Below are 21,160 nucleotides of genomic sequence, written 5' to 3'. Positions count from 1 at the left end.
TACGGACCTCTGAATGGACAGGGGGGTGATCAATGACAGGGGGTGATCAGGGAGTTTATATGGGGTGATCACCCCCCTGTAAGGCTCCATTCAGACATCCGTATGTGTTTTGCGGATCCGATCCATAGATGCGTGGATCCACAAAACACATACAGACCTCTGAATGGAGCCTTACAGGGGGGTGATTAGGGAGTCTATATGGGGTGCTCACCCTCCTGTCATTGATCACCCCCCTGTAAGGCTCCATTAAGACGTCCGTATGTGTTTTGCGGATCCGATGCGTGGATCCGTAAAACACATACGGACATCTGAATGGAGCCTTACAGGGGGGTGATCAATGACTGGGGGGTGATCAGGGAGTCTATATGGGATGATCAGGGGTTCATAAGGGGGTTAATAAGTGACAGGAGGGGGTGTAGTGTAGTGGTGGTTGGTGCTACTTTACTGAGCTACCTGTGTCCTCTGGTGGTCGATCCCAGCAAAAGGGACCACCAGAGGACCAGGTAGCAGGTATATTAGACGCTGTTATCAAAACAGCGTCTAATATACCTGTTAGGGGTTAAATATCGCCGTTCAGTACGGATCCGTTCAGACTTTCAATGTAAAGTCAATGGGGGACGGATCCGCTTGAAGATTGAGCCATATGGTGTCATATTCAAGCGGATCCGTTCCCATTGACTTACATTGTAAGTCTGGACGGATCCGCACGCCTCCGCACGGCCAGGCGGACAGCTGAACGCTGCAAGCAGCGTTCAGCTGGCCGTGCGGAGGCGAGCGGAGCGGAGGCTAAACGCCGCCAGACTGATGCAGTCTGAGCGGATCCGCATCCATTCAGACTGCATCAGGGCTGGACGGAAGCGTTCTGCTCCGCTCGTGAGCTCCTTCAAACGGAGCTCACGAGCGGACAGCAGAACGCTCGTGTGAAAGTAGCCTAAGCTGTGCAGCCTAGTATCAAGAAAAATCAAATCTGGCAGAAACTTTTTTTTCTTTTTGTGTATGTACATTATTTATCTTGAGGGCCATCTATTTTACTTGATAACATTATTTATTTTTATTGTTTTTTATGCTTTTACAATACCAAAAAAGGACATATGTATCCTGACTGCATGTAAAATCAGTATTACAAAATTGTATATCACCACATCACAATTTATAATTTTCCACCCACTCCCCATCCAAAAAAAATATAAAAATAAAGGAACTCTCTCATCTCTCTCCATCCCCTTCCCCCACACCCCAGTCCAACCTCCATCTTAATCAGTTTTTCAGCCATTCTGCCCACATACTCTCAAACCTCCACCTTTTAGGGTTTCTAACTATATGTAATCTCTCACAAGCCAGCAAACATTTGACCAGACTGAGCCACATGTATTGTTTGTGCGGTTTTCTCTATCAATTTTCTTACAATACATCTCCTAGCCTGAAATAACAATTTAGTTATTAAGAATTTCCCAGAATCCCTTATGTCCTCCACTTTATGAAGTACCTTATTATAACCAAGTATTTAATTCCCAAAATTTTGGAGAGAATGGCACGCCCACAGTAGATGCACATCCTCAACTCCAATCTTCCCACATTATAATATTTCATAAGTTTGGCAGGGGAGTAATATAAACGATGCATGACAAAGAATTGAATAAGCCTATGTGCTGGGTTCTGGGAGGTCTTGTTTATTACTTGAAATATTTTACTCCACCCTTTGAAGTTTATCTGTTCCACTCTCCCATTCCATTTTCCCATATTAATCTTCACACCTTGTTTTTCCCTCATTTTTTTTGACAAGATATTATACATATTTGATATTCTCCTCCTAACATTAATCATTTTTGAAATTACCTTGACTGGTGAAGGGCGTGAGGTATCTATTTTTCTTTTCCCCCAGCAATGCTAGTTTAAGATCCGCTCTGAGATCTTTATCTACGAGACTATTTTTACATTTAAGATCTTTAAAACCCATTATTTCTCAATTTCCCCATATCTGGCCAAGAGTACTGATTCCATGTGTCTGCCAGAACCTCTCATCAATGCCTAATAGTTCTTTTGAGTGATATTTTCCCCAAAGCAGCGTATCGTTGTGATAGTCTGTCTTTTCCCATAGTTGTCGAATAGCTTGCCATGTTTTTTACATTCATTTCATAGTAGGGGATTTATTAAACTGGGGATGCGGTGTATACCAGCTTGTAATATCTGGGATATTCCAGTGGAAGTAGCATTTTTATATATGCAGCTTAAAACAGAATTATAAAGTTGGGATTTACTCCAGTCCAAGCAGTTTGTAAACTGCCCTGCCACAGCATATGCTTGTAGGTCAGGGATTGCCAGACCACCCTCTCCAGTCGGCAGTTGTAATCTTATTCTTGGCCTTCTACCCCTCCAAATTAAATCACTCAGGAGACTCTGTATTGTCTTATAATATTTCTTAGGGATTTTGATTGGGGAGTTCTATAAAATATGGTTTATCATTGGGAGTAGACACATCTGAAACAGTGAAATTTTACCAGACATAGACAGGGGTAGTTTTTTTTCCAAATGTGTATCTTATTTCTAATTTTCGCTATTGTGGAAACTAGATTTAATTTTATGTAGTCTTTAGGGTTAGATGATATCTGTATTCCCAAATACTGCAAGTTCTCTACCTCTTTTATAATCTTCAGGCAACCAGGGATAAAGTTCCTGATTGGATCGAACGGTATACAGGCTGATTTATTCCAATTTATGGACAGACCAGCCACCTTCCCGTAACTCTCGAATGTTGCAATTGATCGAAGCAGGGAGTCATGGGACCCTACAAACAGCATCAGATCGTCCGTATACAAAGACATTTTTTCCTCGTGCTGACAAAATTTGAAACCCGCTATATTCTTATCCTGTCTTATCCGAGCGGCGAGAGGTTCCACTACAATAGCAAAAAGAAGCGGGGATAATGGACACCCCTGTCGTACTCCCTCTTGATGTTAATTGGGTCCTATATCTCTCTATTAATTGAAATTCTTGATGTTATGTCTGTATATAGAAGCTCAACCCATGCTATAAAGTTATTCCCAAAGCCCATTTTCTTTAGAGTGGCTACCATAAAGGGCCACTCTGTGTCAAAAGCCTTACTTGCATCCAGTGAGACCACTAGTCGTTGACCGGTATCTGCACCTTTTTTATTTGCATATTTATGTAGCGTCTTCTGATATTCTCTGATATAGATTTATCTGGCATAAAGCCTGTTTGATCACCATGAATTACCGTAGATATCACCTCTTTTAATCTACAAGCTAGAATCTTCGCCAAGAGTTTATCAGTATTTATTAGGGATATCGGTTGATACGAGTCAAGTTTCTTTGGACTTTTCCCCGTTTTCAGGATCAACGTTATCAGCGCCTTTCGTAAAGAATCGGATAGTGTCCCACATTCCCCCGAAACCTACCACATTTCCAGGAGCCTGTTGGATAGCACCCCACCGAAAGTTTTATAGACCTCGAAAGGGATTCCATCTAAGCCTGGAGACTTGTTCTTCGGTGTGGACCTAAGGGCTTTGTTAATTTCCTCCAAGGAGATACCTGCTTCCAATAGTTCTCTCTGTGGCTCCGAGAACTGTTTCAGTGATATATTCCCCAAGAACCTGTTTATATCCACTATATTTCCATTTCCTTTATTCGAGTATATATCCGCAAAATATTCTCTAAAGAGCTGCATTATATCCTCTTGTTCCGAGACTACCTGTCCCTTGTCATTCTCCAAATGGGAAATATAATTATTACTTCTCTGTTTTTTTTATTAATAATGCAAGCAATTTCCCTGGTATATAACAGATATAGTTCATTATTATAGTTAGTCAAGTTTTCCTCCCACCTTTGTAAATTAATTTCGGTGGGATACTCCACATATTCTTTCTCACTATCTCCAACCACCAGTGCTAGAGCCACTATTCTTTTTTCTGATGTTTTCTTCACCATTGTATTATGTTTAAAGAAAATTCCCTGCATGGAGGCTTTCCCTGCATCCCATACAATCCTTGTGTCCAATGTGCCCATATTTTTGTCGAAATATTCCAGTGCAAATCTTTTCATACCTATCCTGTGTAATTAAACTATCTATCTGAATTGTAACCTGACCTTCTCTTGCCCGTGTATCTCCCTTAGTACAGACCAAAAGTGGACAATGATCAGATACTGCTTTGTTTATAGTTGATCTTATCAATGAAATGTGCTCCTAAGTTATTACTAAGGGCCATATCAATCCTAGACATAACTTTGTGATTTAGAGTAGCAAGAGAATCTCCTTTTTCTAGGATTCTGTAATCGCAAAATGTCCAACCACTCACTCATCTGTGATATTTTTCAGTGCGGATTTTATAGTGCCCGATATTATTTTTTTTAAAATATATATATATATACATATATATATATATATTAGGGCTGCACGATAAATCGAAAAAATAATCGAATGGCGATTTGGCAGACCCGAAAATGCTGCGATTATATATAAAGGGGCCCTGCGCACATAACTGCCTTTTGCGTGTAAAGTGTTTTACTAGTGTGTGTGTGGGTGAAACAATCTCTCTCCTAACAGGTCCGGCCTCTGTACTCACTATGAATGCAATGCACTGCAGCGAGCGGCAGCGAGGTGGCCGGCGCGTGACTGACGTCACTTAGTAACGCTCCTGCTTCCTGAAGTGGGAGGAGCGTTACTAAGTGACGTCAGTCACGCGCCGGCCGGCCACCTCGCTGCCGCTCGCTGCAGTGCATTGCATTCATAGTGAGTACAGAGGCCGGACCTGTTAGGAGAGAGATTGTTTCACCCACACACACACTAGTAAAACACTTTACACGCAAAAGGCAGTTATGTGCCCAGTTTAAGACACATGAGGGGGGACCAGCATAAAATGCTATATGTCTTAAGCTGGCCCCCCTCATGGCCCTGTGTGTCCTCCACACATCCCCCATAACAGCGTCCTCCACAGGTCCCCCATAACAGCGTCCTCCACAGGTCCCCCATAACAGCGTCCTCCACAGGTCCCCCATAACAGCGTCCTCCACAGGTCCCCCATAACAGCGTCCTCCACAGGTCCCCCATAACAGCGTCCTCCACAGGTCCCCCATAACGGCGTCCTCCACAGGTCCCCCATAACGGCGTCCTCCACAGGTCCCCCATAACGGCGTCCTCCACAGGTCCCCCATAACGGCGTCCTCCACAGGTCCCCCACAACACAGCGCCCTCCACAGATCCCCCACAACACAGCGCCCTCCACAGATCCCCCACAACACAGCGCCCTCCACAGATCCCCCACAACACAGCGCCCTCCACAGATCCCCCCACAACACAGCGCCCTCCACAGATCCCCCACAACACAGCGCCCTCCACAGATCCCCCACAACACAGCGCCCTCCACAGATCCCCCACAACACAGCGCCCTCCACAGATCCCCCACAACACAGCGCCCTCCACAGATCCCCCACAACACAGCGCCCTCCACAGATCCCCCACAACACAGCGCCCTCCACAGATCCCCCACAACACAGCGCCCTCCACAGATCCCCCACAACACAGCGCCCTCCACAGGTCCCCCACAACACAGCGCCCTCCACAGGTCCCCCACAACTATGTCATACCGAGCCGCGTCAGCGGCTCATATGGGAAAATCTAAGCAAATAGACCTCTAGCACAATTCTTTTAAAATATTGCATCGCATATCGTTATAGCAATTTTTAGGGCCCTAATCGCAATCGCACAAAATTCCCATATCGTGCAGCCCTAAAAAATTATATATAATATTATATATATATATTATCGGTAATCCTACATCAAGATTGTATCATAAACCTTAATTAATACTACCATTTTAAAAGGAGGAGGGATATAAATGTTGGCGATTTATCCAGGGTTTATTTTCTAATAAGCAACATGTATCTTCACTATCAACAACTACATCATTTATTAAAATTTTAATAGCCTTATGTATCGGGATACTTACACCCCAGGAATAGTATAAAGCATGAAATGCATGCTGTATCCACGGCCTATCCATGGTGGTTACCGTATCTTTGGTCAAATGTGTCTCTTGAAGACAAATAATAGCGGGGAGAAATTTTGTAATAACATTAAATATTGCTATTCATCTCACTCCCGTACCTAGTCCTCTAACATTCCATATGACGATTTGCATATTTTTATCAATCCAGTGTTGATCAAATCTGGCAGAATATTCAAGAGGGCATGGATATGAGAGAGGAGAGGGAGAGGGGGGGGAGAGAGAGAGAAGAGAAAAAAACAAAACAAAAAAAAAAAACCCACACATTAGACCCAGTGGGCACTAGCCCCTGACTCTCTTCCATAGTGTTAACTGTCCCCCTCTTCCCCAATCCTATCCGTTTAATTAGACAATTTATCCTCGATCCATGCTTTGCTATCTTCCGGGGAATAAAAAAAAACACTTTGTCCTGCCATTGAACGCGTAACCTAGCCGGGAACATCATTAACTCACATTCTTTCTACGCAATTCTTTTTTAATCTCTAAAAAACTGGTTCTCTCTTGCATAGTTTTCTTAGCATAGTCTGGAAATAACATAACTATAGCCCCAATCTAACTTTCCCTTCTTCCTGGCTCTTCGTAAAATTTCATCTCTATCCTTAGCCGACAACAACTTGACTAGAATTGCTCTAGGTCTTGTACCCAGAGGGGGTGGCTTGGAGGGGACTCTGTGCACTCTCTCCACAAAGTCCTTTAATGTTGAGACCTCCTGTCCGAATTGCTCTATAAACCAATTCTGGACAAATGTACACACATCCACTCCCTCCAGAAAGCCCACACATCTCAAATTGGCCCTTCTGGATCTATTCTCAATGTCCAGTTTATATATTACATTTTGGATCACTTTCAATTATACTTTTCCCGAATATTGGTGATCTGTCAAATAATTATTCCCCCTTTTCTCCTTTTTGGGCCCATCTAAACCAACAATATATAGGTTCCCATCTAAAGAAGCCACTTTTTCTTTGGTTGATGGGCCCATATAATTTTTATCAGACATGTATGCAAAGAGCTTCAAATTGTCATGTACAGTAAATATCAGTAATGCAATTCAGGATAATCCATATTTTCAATGCTTGCATATGTCTTTGTGCCTAAAGCAGTGTGCTGCTTCATGTACAGTTTTACACTTTTAAACGGGCTTGTTTATGTAATATTAACTGCTCACAGTACCTTTTCCATCTGGTTTTGTTGCTCCAGAAGAGACTCTCGATCCCTTAGCTTAACTTGTTAATCCACAGAAAATGTACTTTTATTCTTGTTCTCACCATATACAGATTAGCTTGTTGAAGTCGAGGATGCCAGCGCAAACCTCCAGCAAGTCAAGCTTTTGCATCAAAGGTTAACAGCCAAACAAAATTCCTTATTTATTACCTTGATTCTGCGGTTAACAAACACCGCATTAGGGAAGTACCGATATTATCAGCGATAGTAAGGATTTTGCACATTATCGGTATTGGCATGTAAACTTGCTGATAATGTGTATAAAGCGAATACTAGTAAGCGCTTATGGAAGCGCTCACTAGTACGCATCTGGTAAAGGGGTCAGGGAAGAAGCGCAGCTTCCGATACTCACTCTCCCTGGTCTTCTTTGATGGGGCCCGCGTTGCACTGTCCTGACCCCGTACAGCGTCAGGACATAGTGCGCGCACTATGACTTGCCGATGCACGCTGTCAGGTGACAGTGCTGCGCGGGTCGGAGGACACAGGGGAGTGCGACACCGGACCTGGAGATGAAGAGGAGTCGCGGCGCAAGAGAGGTGAGGAGTTTTTCAATTTTATCCATCTGAGGTCTTATAGGGGTTAAATAAAGTCTGATCTGAGGTCTGATGGGGGTTAATTAAAGTCAGTGAGAAGGGGGGAGGGATGGTGTGGAAATTGGCATTTGGCACTAGTATATTATAAATGTAAATTATAACTTGACTACCAACTAAGAGCTTTATTAATTAGCAATTTACCATACATTTATAATATACTAGTGCCAAATGCAAATTTCTACCACCTCAGTGACTACCAACTAAAATAATATCGGTATAAATTATTGGCCTGAAAGTTCACCAATTATCGGTATTGGCTCACAAAAATCTGTATTAGTCGATCCCTAAACCCCATATGTAGTGGTAAACTGCACACGGCAGGCCGCAGAAGGAAAGGAGCGCTGTATGGTTTTTGGAAGGCAGATTTTGCTGGACTGGTTTCTCGAAACCATGTCCCATTTGAAGCTCCCCTGATGCACCCCTACAGTAGAAACTTCCAAAAAGTGACCCCATTTTGGAAACTACGGGATAAAGTGACGGTTCTATTAGTACTATTTTGGGGTACATATGAATTTTAATTGCTCTATATTTTGTTTTTGTCAGGCAAGGTAACAAAAAAATCGCTGTTCTGGCACAGTTTTCATTTTTAGTTTTTTACAACATTCATCTGACAGGATAGATCATGTGCTATTTTTTATAGAGCAGGTTGTTACAGACGCACTGATATCAAATATGTCTACTTTCTTTGTTTCAGTTTTGCGTAATAAAGCAATTATGCTTGTTTTTGTGTGTCCATTTTCTGAACGCCATATTCTTTATATTTTTCTGCTGATCGTTTTTTGCAGGAAGAGTTGACCTTTTTATTGGTACTATTTTGGGCTACATATGATTTTTTTGGATCATTATTACACTTTATGGGCCAAGGTGACCAAAAATTGGTTGTTTTGGCACAGTTTTTTTTTTATTTGTTTATTTTTACAGCGTTCACCTGAGGTCATGTGATATTTTTAATAGAGCTGGTCGTTACGGACGTGCAATACCGAATATGTATGCTTTTTCTTATTTTTTTTATGCTTTACACAATAATGGCATTTTTTTAAACAAAAAAAAATGATTTTTTTACTGTCTCCATAGTCTCAGAGCCGTAGCTTTTTATTTTTATTTTTTTATTTATACTTTTTGGCCGATTGTCTTAGGGTACTTTCACACTAGCGTTTTTCTTTTACGGCATAGTTCCATCCTAGGGGCTCTAACGGAAAATAACTGATCAGTTTTATCCCCATGCATTCTGAATGGAGAGTAATCCATTCAGGATGTCTTCAGTTCAGTCTTTTTAACTGATCAGGACAGAGATAAAACCACAGCATGCTACGGTTTTATCTCCGGCCCAAAAAAAACACTGCACACTTGCCTGAATACCGGCATTTTTTCCCCATAGGTATTAGTGCCGGATCCGGCCTCTCTGCAATGCATTACAATACATCTGTATTGTAATGCATTGCCTGTTACTGTATTACTCAGTGTAATATACTAACAGGTTGCCTAGGAGACCCAGCCTTCTTACCCATCAGGTCCCCACTGCAGCAGCCTGGGGACCAAATGGGCTCTCTCACCTGCCGCAAATACTTTCTATGCCGCGGTCAGTGCTGAGCGCAGCCTAGAAGGGGTTAATCCGCCGGCAACGGCTTTTACAGCAAAGCCGGCGGATACAGCAGGGGCCCGACTTTCAAGTACTGCTGGGCCCCTGTAGTGATCGGGCGCACACCGCTCCGGTGCCCGACCGATCACCATTACGCAATAGTACGTCAAAATGCGGCAAGTCACCTGCTGCCGTTACGTACTATAATGTCATGTGTCGGTAAGGAGTTAATGGGCATCTATGAAATGGTCTTATCGAAACCCTTAGCCAGCATGTAGGTATTGAAGGTTATAAAGATTTGAAGGATTTTAGATTGTTATAGCCACAGGTCTCTGACCTTGCATAGAATAGCTGATGTACATGTACTGGGCTTTTTGCCATATTTCTCAACAAGTTTATGTTGCTTTTTCCTTGAAGTACTATGAAGTGTCTTTTTATTTTTTCATAATGTAACAGATGTATTCTTCTAAAGCATCTGCTTCCTGTGATGAACGTTACATTGGCTAGGCTTTCTTAAAGTCTACTATATTATATTGGATAAGTTAAAGGTTTTGGTAAGGATCAAGATAATAGATGAAAATGTGAGTTACTCAAAAGGTAATCCTTTTTATTAGTCTGTTTGAAGGTGTCTTTGCGAGGTAATTGTTTTAAAGAATTAAATCATTAATTTTCTGCAGCCAACACATCCCGGCAGGTCTGACAAGTAATCCTGCTGGCTCACCATACATAATGTACCACCCCATGGTTCAGACGCACTCTCTTTTAATTATGTGGATTCTAATTTTGGCTAATGCCCAGATGTGACTGTCTTTTGAAGCTGTAGGAGATCATATGAACCCACCACCACCACCACCATCCTTTTCCCCTTTTAAGAATGTATGTCATCATAAAAGTCCTGAAGTAATTACAGTGTAAAATATTTTACACTCTGCTGTACCATTAAGAAACCAAGACTTGGCTTCACAGTGCCAGTTGTCAACTTATTGCTCTTACAAGCTGACAATTCGCTTATACCAAACTACTGTCCTTCACTTACCACTTTCACATAAACAGTATTATGTGAATGAAATAGCTTCTTGGACTTCTAAGGTTATTATCTTGAAGTTGTTTCACAAAGAGAACCCCTTTTGTCTAATGCCTAAAAGGGCTGGGTCTGCTGGAGCCTAACAGAGTTGTAGCTAAATCTTGGGACCCTTTCTTAGCACTCAAATTGATGGCTTTTCTGTGCAGTCATGAAACCTTGTTTTTTGTTAGAACACTGAAATGTAGACTGTGTAAAGTCCGTCAATCTAAAGATGCACCAGTTTTTAATTTATGAAAACAAAATGTAATGCATGCTAACTTCAAAATAATGAATAAAAAATATGTACTTAACGTTATACCACCTTTCTGCTAAACCTTGCTCGTTTTTCCCATTAAGCCACACCACCTTAAGAAGCGAGGTGCAATGGATTATTATTTTTGGCACATTTACTTTATGCTTCAGAAATGCACAAACATGTTGACTTATTTTGCAACAAGATCTAGACGCATTAGGCTCCTTTCACATCACTGTTTCTCCTTTCTGTTCTCCGGCTCCGTTGAGGAGCAGGAGAACGAAAAGGACGGATTCTGCAGATAACTGCATGCAGAACTTTAGTCTCCGCTCTAAAAAAAAAAAATCATATTCTGAGCGGACACCCCATTATAGTCTATGGGGTCTTTAGGCTCCGTTATGCTCAGTTAGGTCTTGGTTATCTGCATAATCCTCAACGGAGCCGGAGAACGAATAGGAGAAACGGTGATGTGAAAGGAGCCTTAGTAAATGAAGGCCATGGTCTCAAATGAGGTACTTATTCTATTAGGAAAACCTATCTTCTATATACCCACTTCCGGCAGCTAAAATTCCATCTAAAAGTTGGTATTGTAGGGAAAAGCTGCAGACAGCTATACATTTCCCATACAGCATACAAAAGCTCTGATACAAATTCTCTGAAATGCTGATCACTATATGTAGTATATTCTTTTGGTCGTAACAATTTTGTGTTTTTCTTTTGTCCAGGCATTTGGGATCAGCTTCTGGAAGGCCGAATAAAACTTCAGAAAGTACTTGTTTCAGCTAATCAGCTTCCACAACATGATATGTTTGCCTTGTTTAAGAAAGAAGGAGGAGCTGAGTTTTTAGCGCCATTAACAAATAGTAAGTTCTTGTATATTACTTGAAGTATCCGTTCAAATTTGGGAAACGTTTTACTGTTTAAAATTCACATAACCATTTTTAAGGGTAACTAATCTTTAAAGGCAATGTACAACTTCGGGGACAATTTTTTATGGTTGCATTTTTACTCACTTTGGGCTAAAAAATTAAGTGTGTTTATAAAAAATATCATCTAATAAACCTTATCTGTAATTACTAAAAGCTCAAACACTGATATAAGCTACATTCTTACCAGTAAGATAAGAATTGAGTTTTAATGAGTGCTTTTAAGGTCAGAGATAAGGAGCCCATCAGGTGAGCTGGCTGACAGAACAGAGTGAAATTTCAGATCCTGCTACTAGATAAACTCAAGTCGGCACAAAGAAAGTGGTTCAACATTTTCAATAAAGACTAGTTGAAAAAATTATGTTAGCTCAAAATGAGTGCAATGCAATAATGCAAAAAATCCTTTAACCTTTTAAGGACCTCCGCCATACATGTATGTCCGGTCCCCAAACATTGCATCGGCTTGCACGTGCAGCGGGCGCCATAGCCGCTGGGTTTCTGCTATTTTAAATAGCAGAGACACGCAGCACATGTATGCAATCAGCCATAAGGCATTTTCCCTTTCAGATGCCGTGCTCAAATGTGACCACAACATCTGCGCAGTCCGGAAGCGTCCGTTGCGCGCTTCCGTTACAGCGTTCCCCGGCTGAGATCGGGGAACCTGTTACATTGATCTAATAGGCTGAAGCCTCAAGCAGGCTTAGTTGCCTAATAGATGACTATACCAATACAGGCCACTAGGTGGCAGCATTGTATTGGTATAGTTCAAATGAAGTGTTCAATGGTGTCTATATAGACATCAATAAACACAATAGGCAATCTATTGATGGTCAGTTATTGTCACCCAAGGTGACTTAAATAAAAAAAAAAAAAAAGTATTTGCAAATATAAAAAATAAATTAAAAACGAAGTACAAATCACCCCGCTTTCCTTAAAATAAAAATACTATTAAAATATAACAATATTAATGGCATACGGTAAATGGCGTAACAGGGAAGTCGTCACTTGAACTACCCAATAATTTTTTATCAAAAGTGATCAAAAAATTGCGCACACTTCAAATTGGTATCACTGTAAAGAACAGATCGTCCTGCCAAAAAATGAGCCCTCACACAGCCCCGTACACACAAAAGGTCAGAATATTGTTATAAAAAAATAATTTTTTCCTCAAAGGTTTGAAATATATATATATATATATATATATATATATATATATATATATATATATAATTTTTTTTTTTAGTATTAAAATGCAAGGAAAATTGTACAAGTGTAGTATCGTTGTAACCGTACTGACCTGGGGAATAAAGATAACAATTTTACTGCATAGTGTACAATTTAAAAGAAAAAAAAAAAAAAACTATCAAAATTTAGTTTTTTCACAAGTCTACTCCATTTGGAATTTTTTTCCCGCTTCCTACTACTATGCAACCGTAAATGGTGCCATTAGAAAGTACAACTTGTCCTGCAAAAAATAAGCCCTCATAAGGCTATGTGAATGGAAAAATAAAAAAAAGTTAGGACTAAGGAGGGCGGGGAGTGACAAACGAAAACTCAAAAATGGAAAATCCCATGGGGTTAAGCAACGGTCAATCTGATAATCACAAACCCCTCTTTCCACTGCAAGCTTAAAGGGAAACTCCCAAACTAAAGCTAGGTTTCCTATGTGCTACTTTAAAGGGGTTATCTCATGTGTAATGTAAATAATGAAAGTCAGACATCTTATATAGTAACATAGTTTTGTAAGCCTGAAAAAAGACACCCATCCAATTCAGCTTTTTATCCTGCAAGTTGATTCCGAAGGCAAATTACACAGTGTGATAGAAGCCTACTTTCCTCATTTTAGAAGAAAAGATTCCTTCCCAACCCCATTTAGGCAATCAGAATAACTCCCTGGATCAACAGCCCTTCTCCAGAAATGTAACCTCTTCAGGACACATGACGTACTGGTACGTCATGTTGTCCTGGTACTTAAGGACACACTACGTACCGGTACGTCATGTATGGTTCCGATCACTGCCGCCCGGCGGGCGGTGATCGGAACCCGGTGCCTGCTCAAATCATTGAGCAGGCACCTTGGCTAGATGCGCTGGGGGATCCTGTGACCCCCCCCCATGTTGGCGATCGCAGCAAACCGCAGGTCAATTCAGACCTGCGGTTTGCTGCGCTCTCTGCAGTTTCTGATGCCTGCGGTCCCTGACCGCGGGGATCAGAAACATTTCAAAATGCCGAAAATATTGATTTTTCACCCCCCCCTGCACCCCTGAATGATTATTTTGCGATCCCCCGCCCGTCTCCTCTTGAATATTCATTGGTGTCCAGTGGTTATACCAGAGTGTCAGCACATTGCTGACACTCTGGTATAAACGGCTGACATCTGTGCTGCGATGTCAGCCGTTTAACCCTTTCCATACCGTGGTCTGTACTGACCGCGGTATGGAAAGGGTTAACATCCAGGGAGCTCCCTCTCCCATCGGGGGGCTGCTGTGCCTTTGCAGCCCCCAGACAGGATGGGGTGACAGAGGGTGGGAGCTCCTCTCCTTCCCCTTCCCCATTTGCTCAGCTGTGGCAGACGGGGAAGGTTCCCATGGCAACAGGATGCCTTCTCTATGCTAAAGGCATAGATCTGTTCAGAAAAAGTGTAAGTAAAATACAGTACAATACACTATATAGTGTACTGTATTATACAGACATCAGACCCACTGGATCTTCAAGAACCAAGTGGGTCTGGGTCAAAGAAAAAAGTGAAAAAATAAGTAAAAATAAAAAAACACATCACTGATTAAAAATGAAAACAAATAAAATTCCCTACACATGTTTGATATCACCGCGCCTGTAACAACCTGATCTATAAAACGGTCATGTTACTTTACCCGAACGGTGAACGCCAAAAAAATAAAAAACTATGATGAAATAGAAATTTTGCCCACCTTACTTCCCCAAAAAGGTAATAAAAGTGATCAAAAAATTCGTATGTACGCCAAAATAGTACGAATCAAACCGTCATCTAATCACGCAAAAATCATACCCTACCCAAGATATTTGCCCAAAAACTGAAAAAAAAATATGGCTCTCAGACTATGGAGACACTAAAACATGATTTATTTATTTTTGTTTCAAAAATGAAATCATTGTGTAAAACTTACATAAATAAAAAAGTATACATATTGGGTATCGCCGCGTCCGTGACAACCTGCTCTATAAAAAATATTACATGATCTAACCTGTCAGATGAATGTTGAAAAAAAATAATAATAATAAACGGTGCCAAAACAGCTATTTCTTGTTACCTTGTCTCACAAAAAGTGTAATATAGAGCAACCAAAAATCATATGTACCCTAAACTAGTACCAACAATACTGCCACCCTATCCCGTAGTTTCTAAAATGGGGTCACTTTTTTGGAGTTTCTACTCTAGGGGTGCATCAGGGGGGCTTCAAATGGGACATTGTGTCAACAACAAAAAAAAACGGTCCGGCAAAATGTGTAAGCTCCAGAAATGCATCCGGCCCCTCTTGAACTTTTAGTTCACAATCACCACCTCTTATAGGAGAGAGTTCCATAATCTCACTGCTCTTACAGTAAAGAATCCTCTATGTTTATGTAAAACCCTTTTTTCCTCTAGACATGGAGGATATCTCCTAGTCACAGTCCTGGAAGAGGTCTCTGTACTGAACGATGATGGGAGAGATCTATGTACTGACCCCTGAAATATGTATACGTAGTTTATTAGATCTCCTCTCAGTTGTTTTATTTATTTTTTTAAATGCCTTAATGCAGTTTTTTAAAAATATGCTATACCCTTATAACCTAGAGATTGTGTTTCCTGTAAACTTTATTTTGTCAGGTGATTGAGGTATCAGATTATAATTTTTTTTCTGTCTTTGCACAGTTTTATTTTATAGTTTATACTTTTGTCTAATCTCATCTTCTCTCTGCTTGGATTGGTTGATGACATATCACCATTGGCTCTGACATCTGTATAAATCATACTTGCCAACTTTTGAGAGACAATATGTAAGAGGTTAGACAGTGGGGTGCACCACACTGACATTCACACTTCCCTTTTCTTAGATTATACCCCTTTTGGCATAGACCATTCCTCCTTTTTAATGTTGCACACCACCCCCTCAGTGTATTATTTTTGGTAATATGGCTCAATATCCTCTTAAGAACTCATTACCAGCATTTACTGTAAGCTATAACATGATAATTACCACCAATAATCTAGTCAAGTACCACTAGCCTAAAAAAAATTCTGGCAGTTGGCAATCCTGCACATGGGACATCTCTAACCCAGCATTCCAACACAATACACAGTTAGTGAGAGGTGTCAGGAAGTTTCTGTCCTCTAGTAGGTTGCTTCATTTTCCAGGAGCCTTTTGGACATTTTGGGAGAGTTGGTCTATATGATATATAAATGCAGTAATTACTAATAGTCTTTTATGCAAAGTTGTTGTGACCTGATTGCTTAGAAAATTACTTTGTAAATGTCATTATTTGAACTGGATTTTAATTTAGTTAAACTTGGTGAAGTCTGTCATATGGTGTCAAATGTCCGAATAGATCATTTCCATTTCATTTGGAGACAGATGAAGGACTCTAATTATTCTTAAAGAGGTGAAATATAGATAGTGATGCAGACGCAGCATCATACTACACAACGGTGAGTTCTAATTATACATTAAGAAAGTAGCTATGATAGGACACTGCAGATTAACCCCAATTTACGTTGGTGATATGAACGAAAGATCGCCCGCTGGGTCCATGCTGTGTTGAGTAATGAAAATGTGTATCTACTAATTATTACAAGTCAGTGGTAGCGTGGCTTCACATGCAAGTGGTATAATACTGGCTTTTTTAAGGGCTGCTGACACAGCTTTAGAATTCATGGCTACTAGATAATGCTCAGTCTCTATTGTATAGTTTACTAGTTGGAGCTTTTTCAGATTTTATTGTGAAGCGCCCAATAATTCAGATATCATCATGTGCTTTGTATTTCTGTCCGAAGTAAAAATGGCATACCGCCTGTAATTCTGTTAATAGTAATAATGATATCACTAGGGATGAGCAAATTGACTTCGGATGAAACATCTGAAGTCGATCTGCATAAACCTTCGTTCCCATACTGTATGGAGCAGGATCTCTGTGCAGTATTAGAATGTTTTGGCTCCGAAGAGCTGAAGTTATTGCTTTGTGAAGTCCTTGTGAAGACTTTGCGTATTTTCATAAATTTGTACTGTAAAAATTTTTTTTCCGGAACTTGGACTCGGTTCCAAGGTACCACTTAAAACCGAATCGGAGTTTGGGATTTATATATTTTTTTTTCTCAGTACAAATTAATTTATGAAGTTATTACGTGAAGTCTCGCGAGACTTCGTGAAGCAATAACTTCGCCTCATCGGAGCCAATGCTTTCTAATACTTTATGGAGCTCCTGCTCCGTACAGTATTGGAACCAAGTTTTATGCGAATCAACTTTGTATATTTCATCCGAAGTCTATTCTCTCATTCCTAATTATCACACATTAACATATATCCTTGTAAAGACTACTCTATGAAATAAATTTATAAGGGTACTTAAAGGGCCACTAAATCCAGAAGCCAAAGAAAAAACAACCAACAAAATGTAACAGTCTCCTTACTTTTCCATCACATTATACACTTCTTGCTTCCATGTTTATGACCAACTTGCAATTCAGCAGTGGTGGCCGTCCTTGCACACTATAGGAAAAAGTGACAGATTGTGGGTGCTCCCACAGTCCCAGCTACCAGCTTTTTCCTATAGTGTGCAAGCATTGTGACCGCTGCTGGATTGTAGGATAGTCATAACCATGGAAACAAGAAGTATATAGTTTAATGGAAAAATTAATCCAGCTAGTGAAGGAAGAAATATGGATAATACATTAGTAAGTGCCTTGTATTAACTTCTCAACATGATAAATGCCATTTGCTGAAGTAAGAGAACAGAAGGTGTGGTCTTAGTGTCCTGTGTTGTTCACGTTTTCGCCTCTCCGCTTTGTTATCTAAGTCCACCCCTCCTAGTTGGGCTCCACTAGTCATTGTCTCATTAGCACTGATGAGGTCAGATGAATGGTCCTCATACGCTACTCACAAAAAGTTAGGGATATTTGGCTTGAGGGTGAATTTTCAGGATGAACCTAAAATGCACTCTAATCTTTACAGGTGAACTTAATGTGACCTTCTCTAAACTTTTGAATGTAAATGTCCAGCTGTTCAATGTTTTATTGTTCAACTTGCTGTTCTCTAACAAGGAGCTTAACGGCAAAATGACTACAGGTGTTTGATCCATGAATTTCCCAATACATTTCCTGGTTCAATTAGAATTATTGTTTAAACAGTCCTCCTCATCATGCTGTTCACATCTTGACATAAGACCAAAACAACACATAACAGTTGATCAGTGGCCACTGGGCTTAAAGTGTCACAGAGTGTCATCAGTAGTTTTCAACAGAAAGACTGGAAGAGTCCCAGAAAGACATAAAAGTGGACGTCCTTTGGCCACATCCCACACCGATGACTGCTTCATTGTGAACAATGCCCTGCGGAACCGAATTGTGAGAGGCACACAAGTGTCATGTCAGATCATTCAAAACTGTTTATATCAGCATGGTTTGTGTGCTAGACGACCTGCAAGGGTACCTCACACCAGGCGTCATCGTTTTGAATGGACCAGGGAGCATTTACGCTGGAGGATGGACCAATGGGCCTCAGTGCTGTTCACTGATGAAAGTCTATTCACGTTGAGCAGAAATGATGGCCGCCAACAATGTTTGAGACGTCAAGGAGAGCGCTATGCATGAGCCACTGTTGTCACCAGACGAGCCTTTGGTGGTGGTGGTGTTAGTGTGGGCAGGTGTGTCTAGTCCATACAGAACTGGCCTACATTTTGTGAATGGTACAGTGACTAGCCTATAGTACTTGAATAACCTCATTAATCCAGTCATTGAGCCTCTGCAAGAACAACACGGGCCTAATTTCATCTTCATGGGTGACAGTGCACCATGTCGGGTTATATAAAGACCAAATGCTTTATTTTATTTAAAGTAATGGATCAAAAGAAAAATTATTCAAATGATATTGATCTGTGAGATGGGCATAAACATCTCCAAGAGTTCGCTCGACAACCAAATTATTTTGTGGAATCAGTAATAAAAAACAGGGTACAATCGTCTATGCAAAATAGACATGATTTATTATACAATAATTTAGAATGCAATCAAAAATTAATAAAAGTAAATTTCAATAATATACAATGATATCCAGTGCCCAGCATTTGCCACTATAAGGTGCCAACGAAACACTACTCAACCAACGCAAGAATATTATGCAATACTGCTTTACAATTGTAAGAGCTATAAAATCAATGGATTATGTGCCAAATCTCAATCAAGAAAATGACAGATATGAGCCCTTGCTCTGCCCAAAAATGATGACCAATCTCAGATAATGGTAGTATTGGAACAAAACGTATAAATTATCGGCTTGATATCAAATTAGGGAATATAAATATTCCCTACAGAGAATCTCTCATCAATATCAGATCTTGTATTCAGTGAGATGCATTTTCTGTGAATGCCGTTGATCCTGATGTAATGCTAACACTATATGTCCGCAATAAGCAGAGTTTGGCTAAGTATCAAGACAATAAATTTATATAAATACTACATAAAACAAAAATATACGTTACCCAAGGGGTCAAGTGATGTGCAGAGTCTTGGGGCAGTCCGCTCTCTAGTTTTTCTGATAATCCAGATCTTCAGAGATCTCCCTTTTCTTTCTCCCCCCCTCTTTCTCTCTTCCTGGTATGTGGTTTCTTAACCCAAAACTTATCAGATGAGCACACCTTCCTAGCTTGGAACTTTCTAATCATTGTTGGATAGGCGTGTGCATTCATAAGGAATGTGACGTCATAACACTACCGAGAATGCTCTTTTGCTTCTGGTGTAGTATTTACTGCTCATACCTAGGCGACACTGTTGTATAAGCTATAAGCATCATACCATTAAGGGTTAACTCATACATGCCTGACATTTTCAATACTACACATCTGACATCTGGAGGCCTTGTCTCAGAGCCAAGGGACAAACTTTGATACCTGAATGTATACTTTGAGGAACATCTAGACAATTCTCACACTGTGGAAATCATGTTCAGTAAAAAAATACAATGAAGCCTCTACATCTGCAGGTGTTGTGTATTCGTGTATCTTCTGTCTAAATGTATAATAGATTGTTACAATAGCACTAGCTTTTTGAACGGTGCAGTAATCTTTCCATGGACTTACTTCGCCCTTCATGAAAATCCATACAAAATAGTGAATATAAATCAACATTGCTCTTAAAGGCAATGAATATCCATTATAAGTAGAATAAGTAGATATAACTGTTTACACTCATGAAAAAACACTACACCCAGCTCATGTAGGTCGCATCTTTAGGGAATGGCTGGGTTACCACCATGTGGAACTGTAATAGACTGCAGAATACTAAATGTACCAAGATTAATTAATCTCACCATTCCTAAATAGTGCCATATGTAGGCAAATTTTGTTTTTCAGGGTCCTGAGAAAGCTGGGTTACCTCCATGTGGAATGGTAATAAAGTGCAGAATACCAAATCTACCAAAGACATATTCCCTCCACACTCCTGAATAGTTCCATAGCTTGGCAGATTTGCCTTTCAGGGTCCTGGGAATGCTGGGTTACTTGCATAATGTAAGGGTAACATTATTTGAATAGTGTGTACTGATCCACAAGACTTGTAATCCAGCTTTCCCACACTGATTGATGTCATGTTTGCCTAAACCAGTCAGAAATAAATCCTGGCTCTATATGCAATCCTGACATTGCGGCACATGGGAAAGCTGTGTAGCACTTTCTGTAGTGTTAGTGTATTGGTACTTTTTAGTACCACTGCACACACAGGAGGAGGTTTTGTAAGATATTTACAGTTGATTTCACATTGATCTGATCCTTAGTTTTGTTGCCTGTGAAGGTACTCATTTATCCAGGTCATGGTATATCTGTAAAGAATAAATCAAGGCAACTGGACGTACTGTAGATTTCTTGAAAACGTTTCACTCTTAGTTTTGATGGTTTGCTCTTGCTACATTATGACATCAATGTTAAAGGAATGGTCTAGCTTTGTGGGTTTTTTAAGTTTCAAGTCCAGCTTGCTGTACTTATTGAAAAAAAGCATACTCACCTGCTCCCCTGAGGCTCCGTTCTGTGTTCCTGGCTCCCTGCAGTCGTTTGGTCCCTGTCTTGTAAACTTCCAGACAGACTGGGTCACATGCGCTGTTGCAACCAATGACTGGACTCTGCTGTGACAAGTTTCTAAGCGATGCATCAATGCTGGTTCACATGTTGCCTGGGAACACATTACCACTGAGGACAGTCATTGGCTACGTGCAGCACACATCTAGGATGTAGACTAGAATGCATCTTTACCCATTTACACAAAAGTCACAAAACATTAGAGG

General features: G+C 40.5%; 1 protein-coding gene across 1 annotated transcript in view; it reads left to right on the top strand.

Moving 5' to 3' along the window:
- The window catches only part of LOC122932793 (protein AATF-like), a 71,268-nt gene extending 59,636 nt beyond the window's left edge, over positions 1-11,632 (top strand). The window contains exon 4 of the mRNA XM_044287403.1: positions 11,457-11,632. Within this exon, the coding sequence (XP_044143338.1) occupies positions 11,457-11,617 (161 nt within the window). The 3' untranslated portion in view covers positions 11,618-11,632. The remainder of the gene's footprint in view (positions 1-11,456) is intronic.
- Positions 11,633-21,160: the final 9,528 nt, after the last annotated feature.

This window comes from Bufo gargarizans, chromosome 3 (assembly GCF_014858855.1).
Source record: "Bufo gargarizans isolate SCDJY-AF-19 chromosome 3, ASM1485885v1, whole genome shotgun sequence".
Classification (NCBI taxonomy): domain Eukaryota; kingdom Metazoa; phylum Chordata; class Amphibia; order Anura; family Bufonidae; genus Bufo; species Bufo gargarizans.
This window is presented reverse-complemented; position numbering and strand designations above follow the sequence as displayed.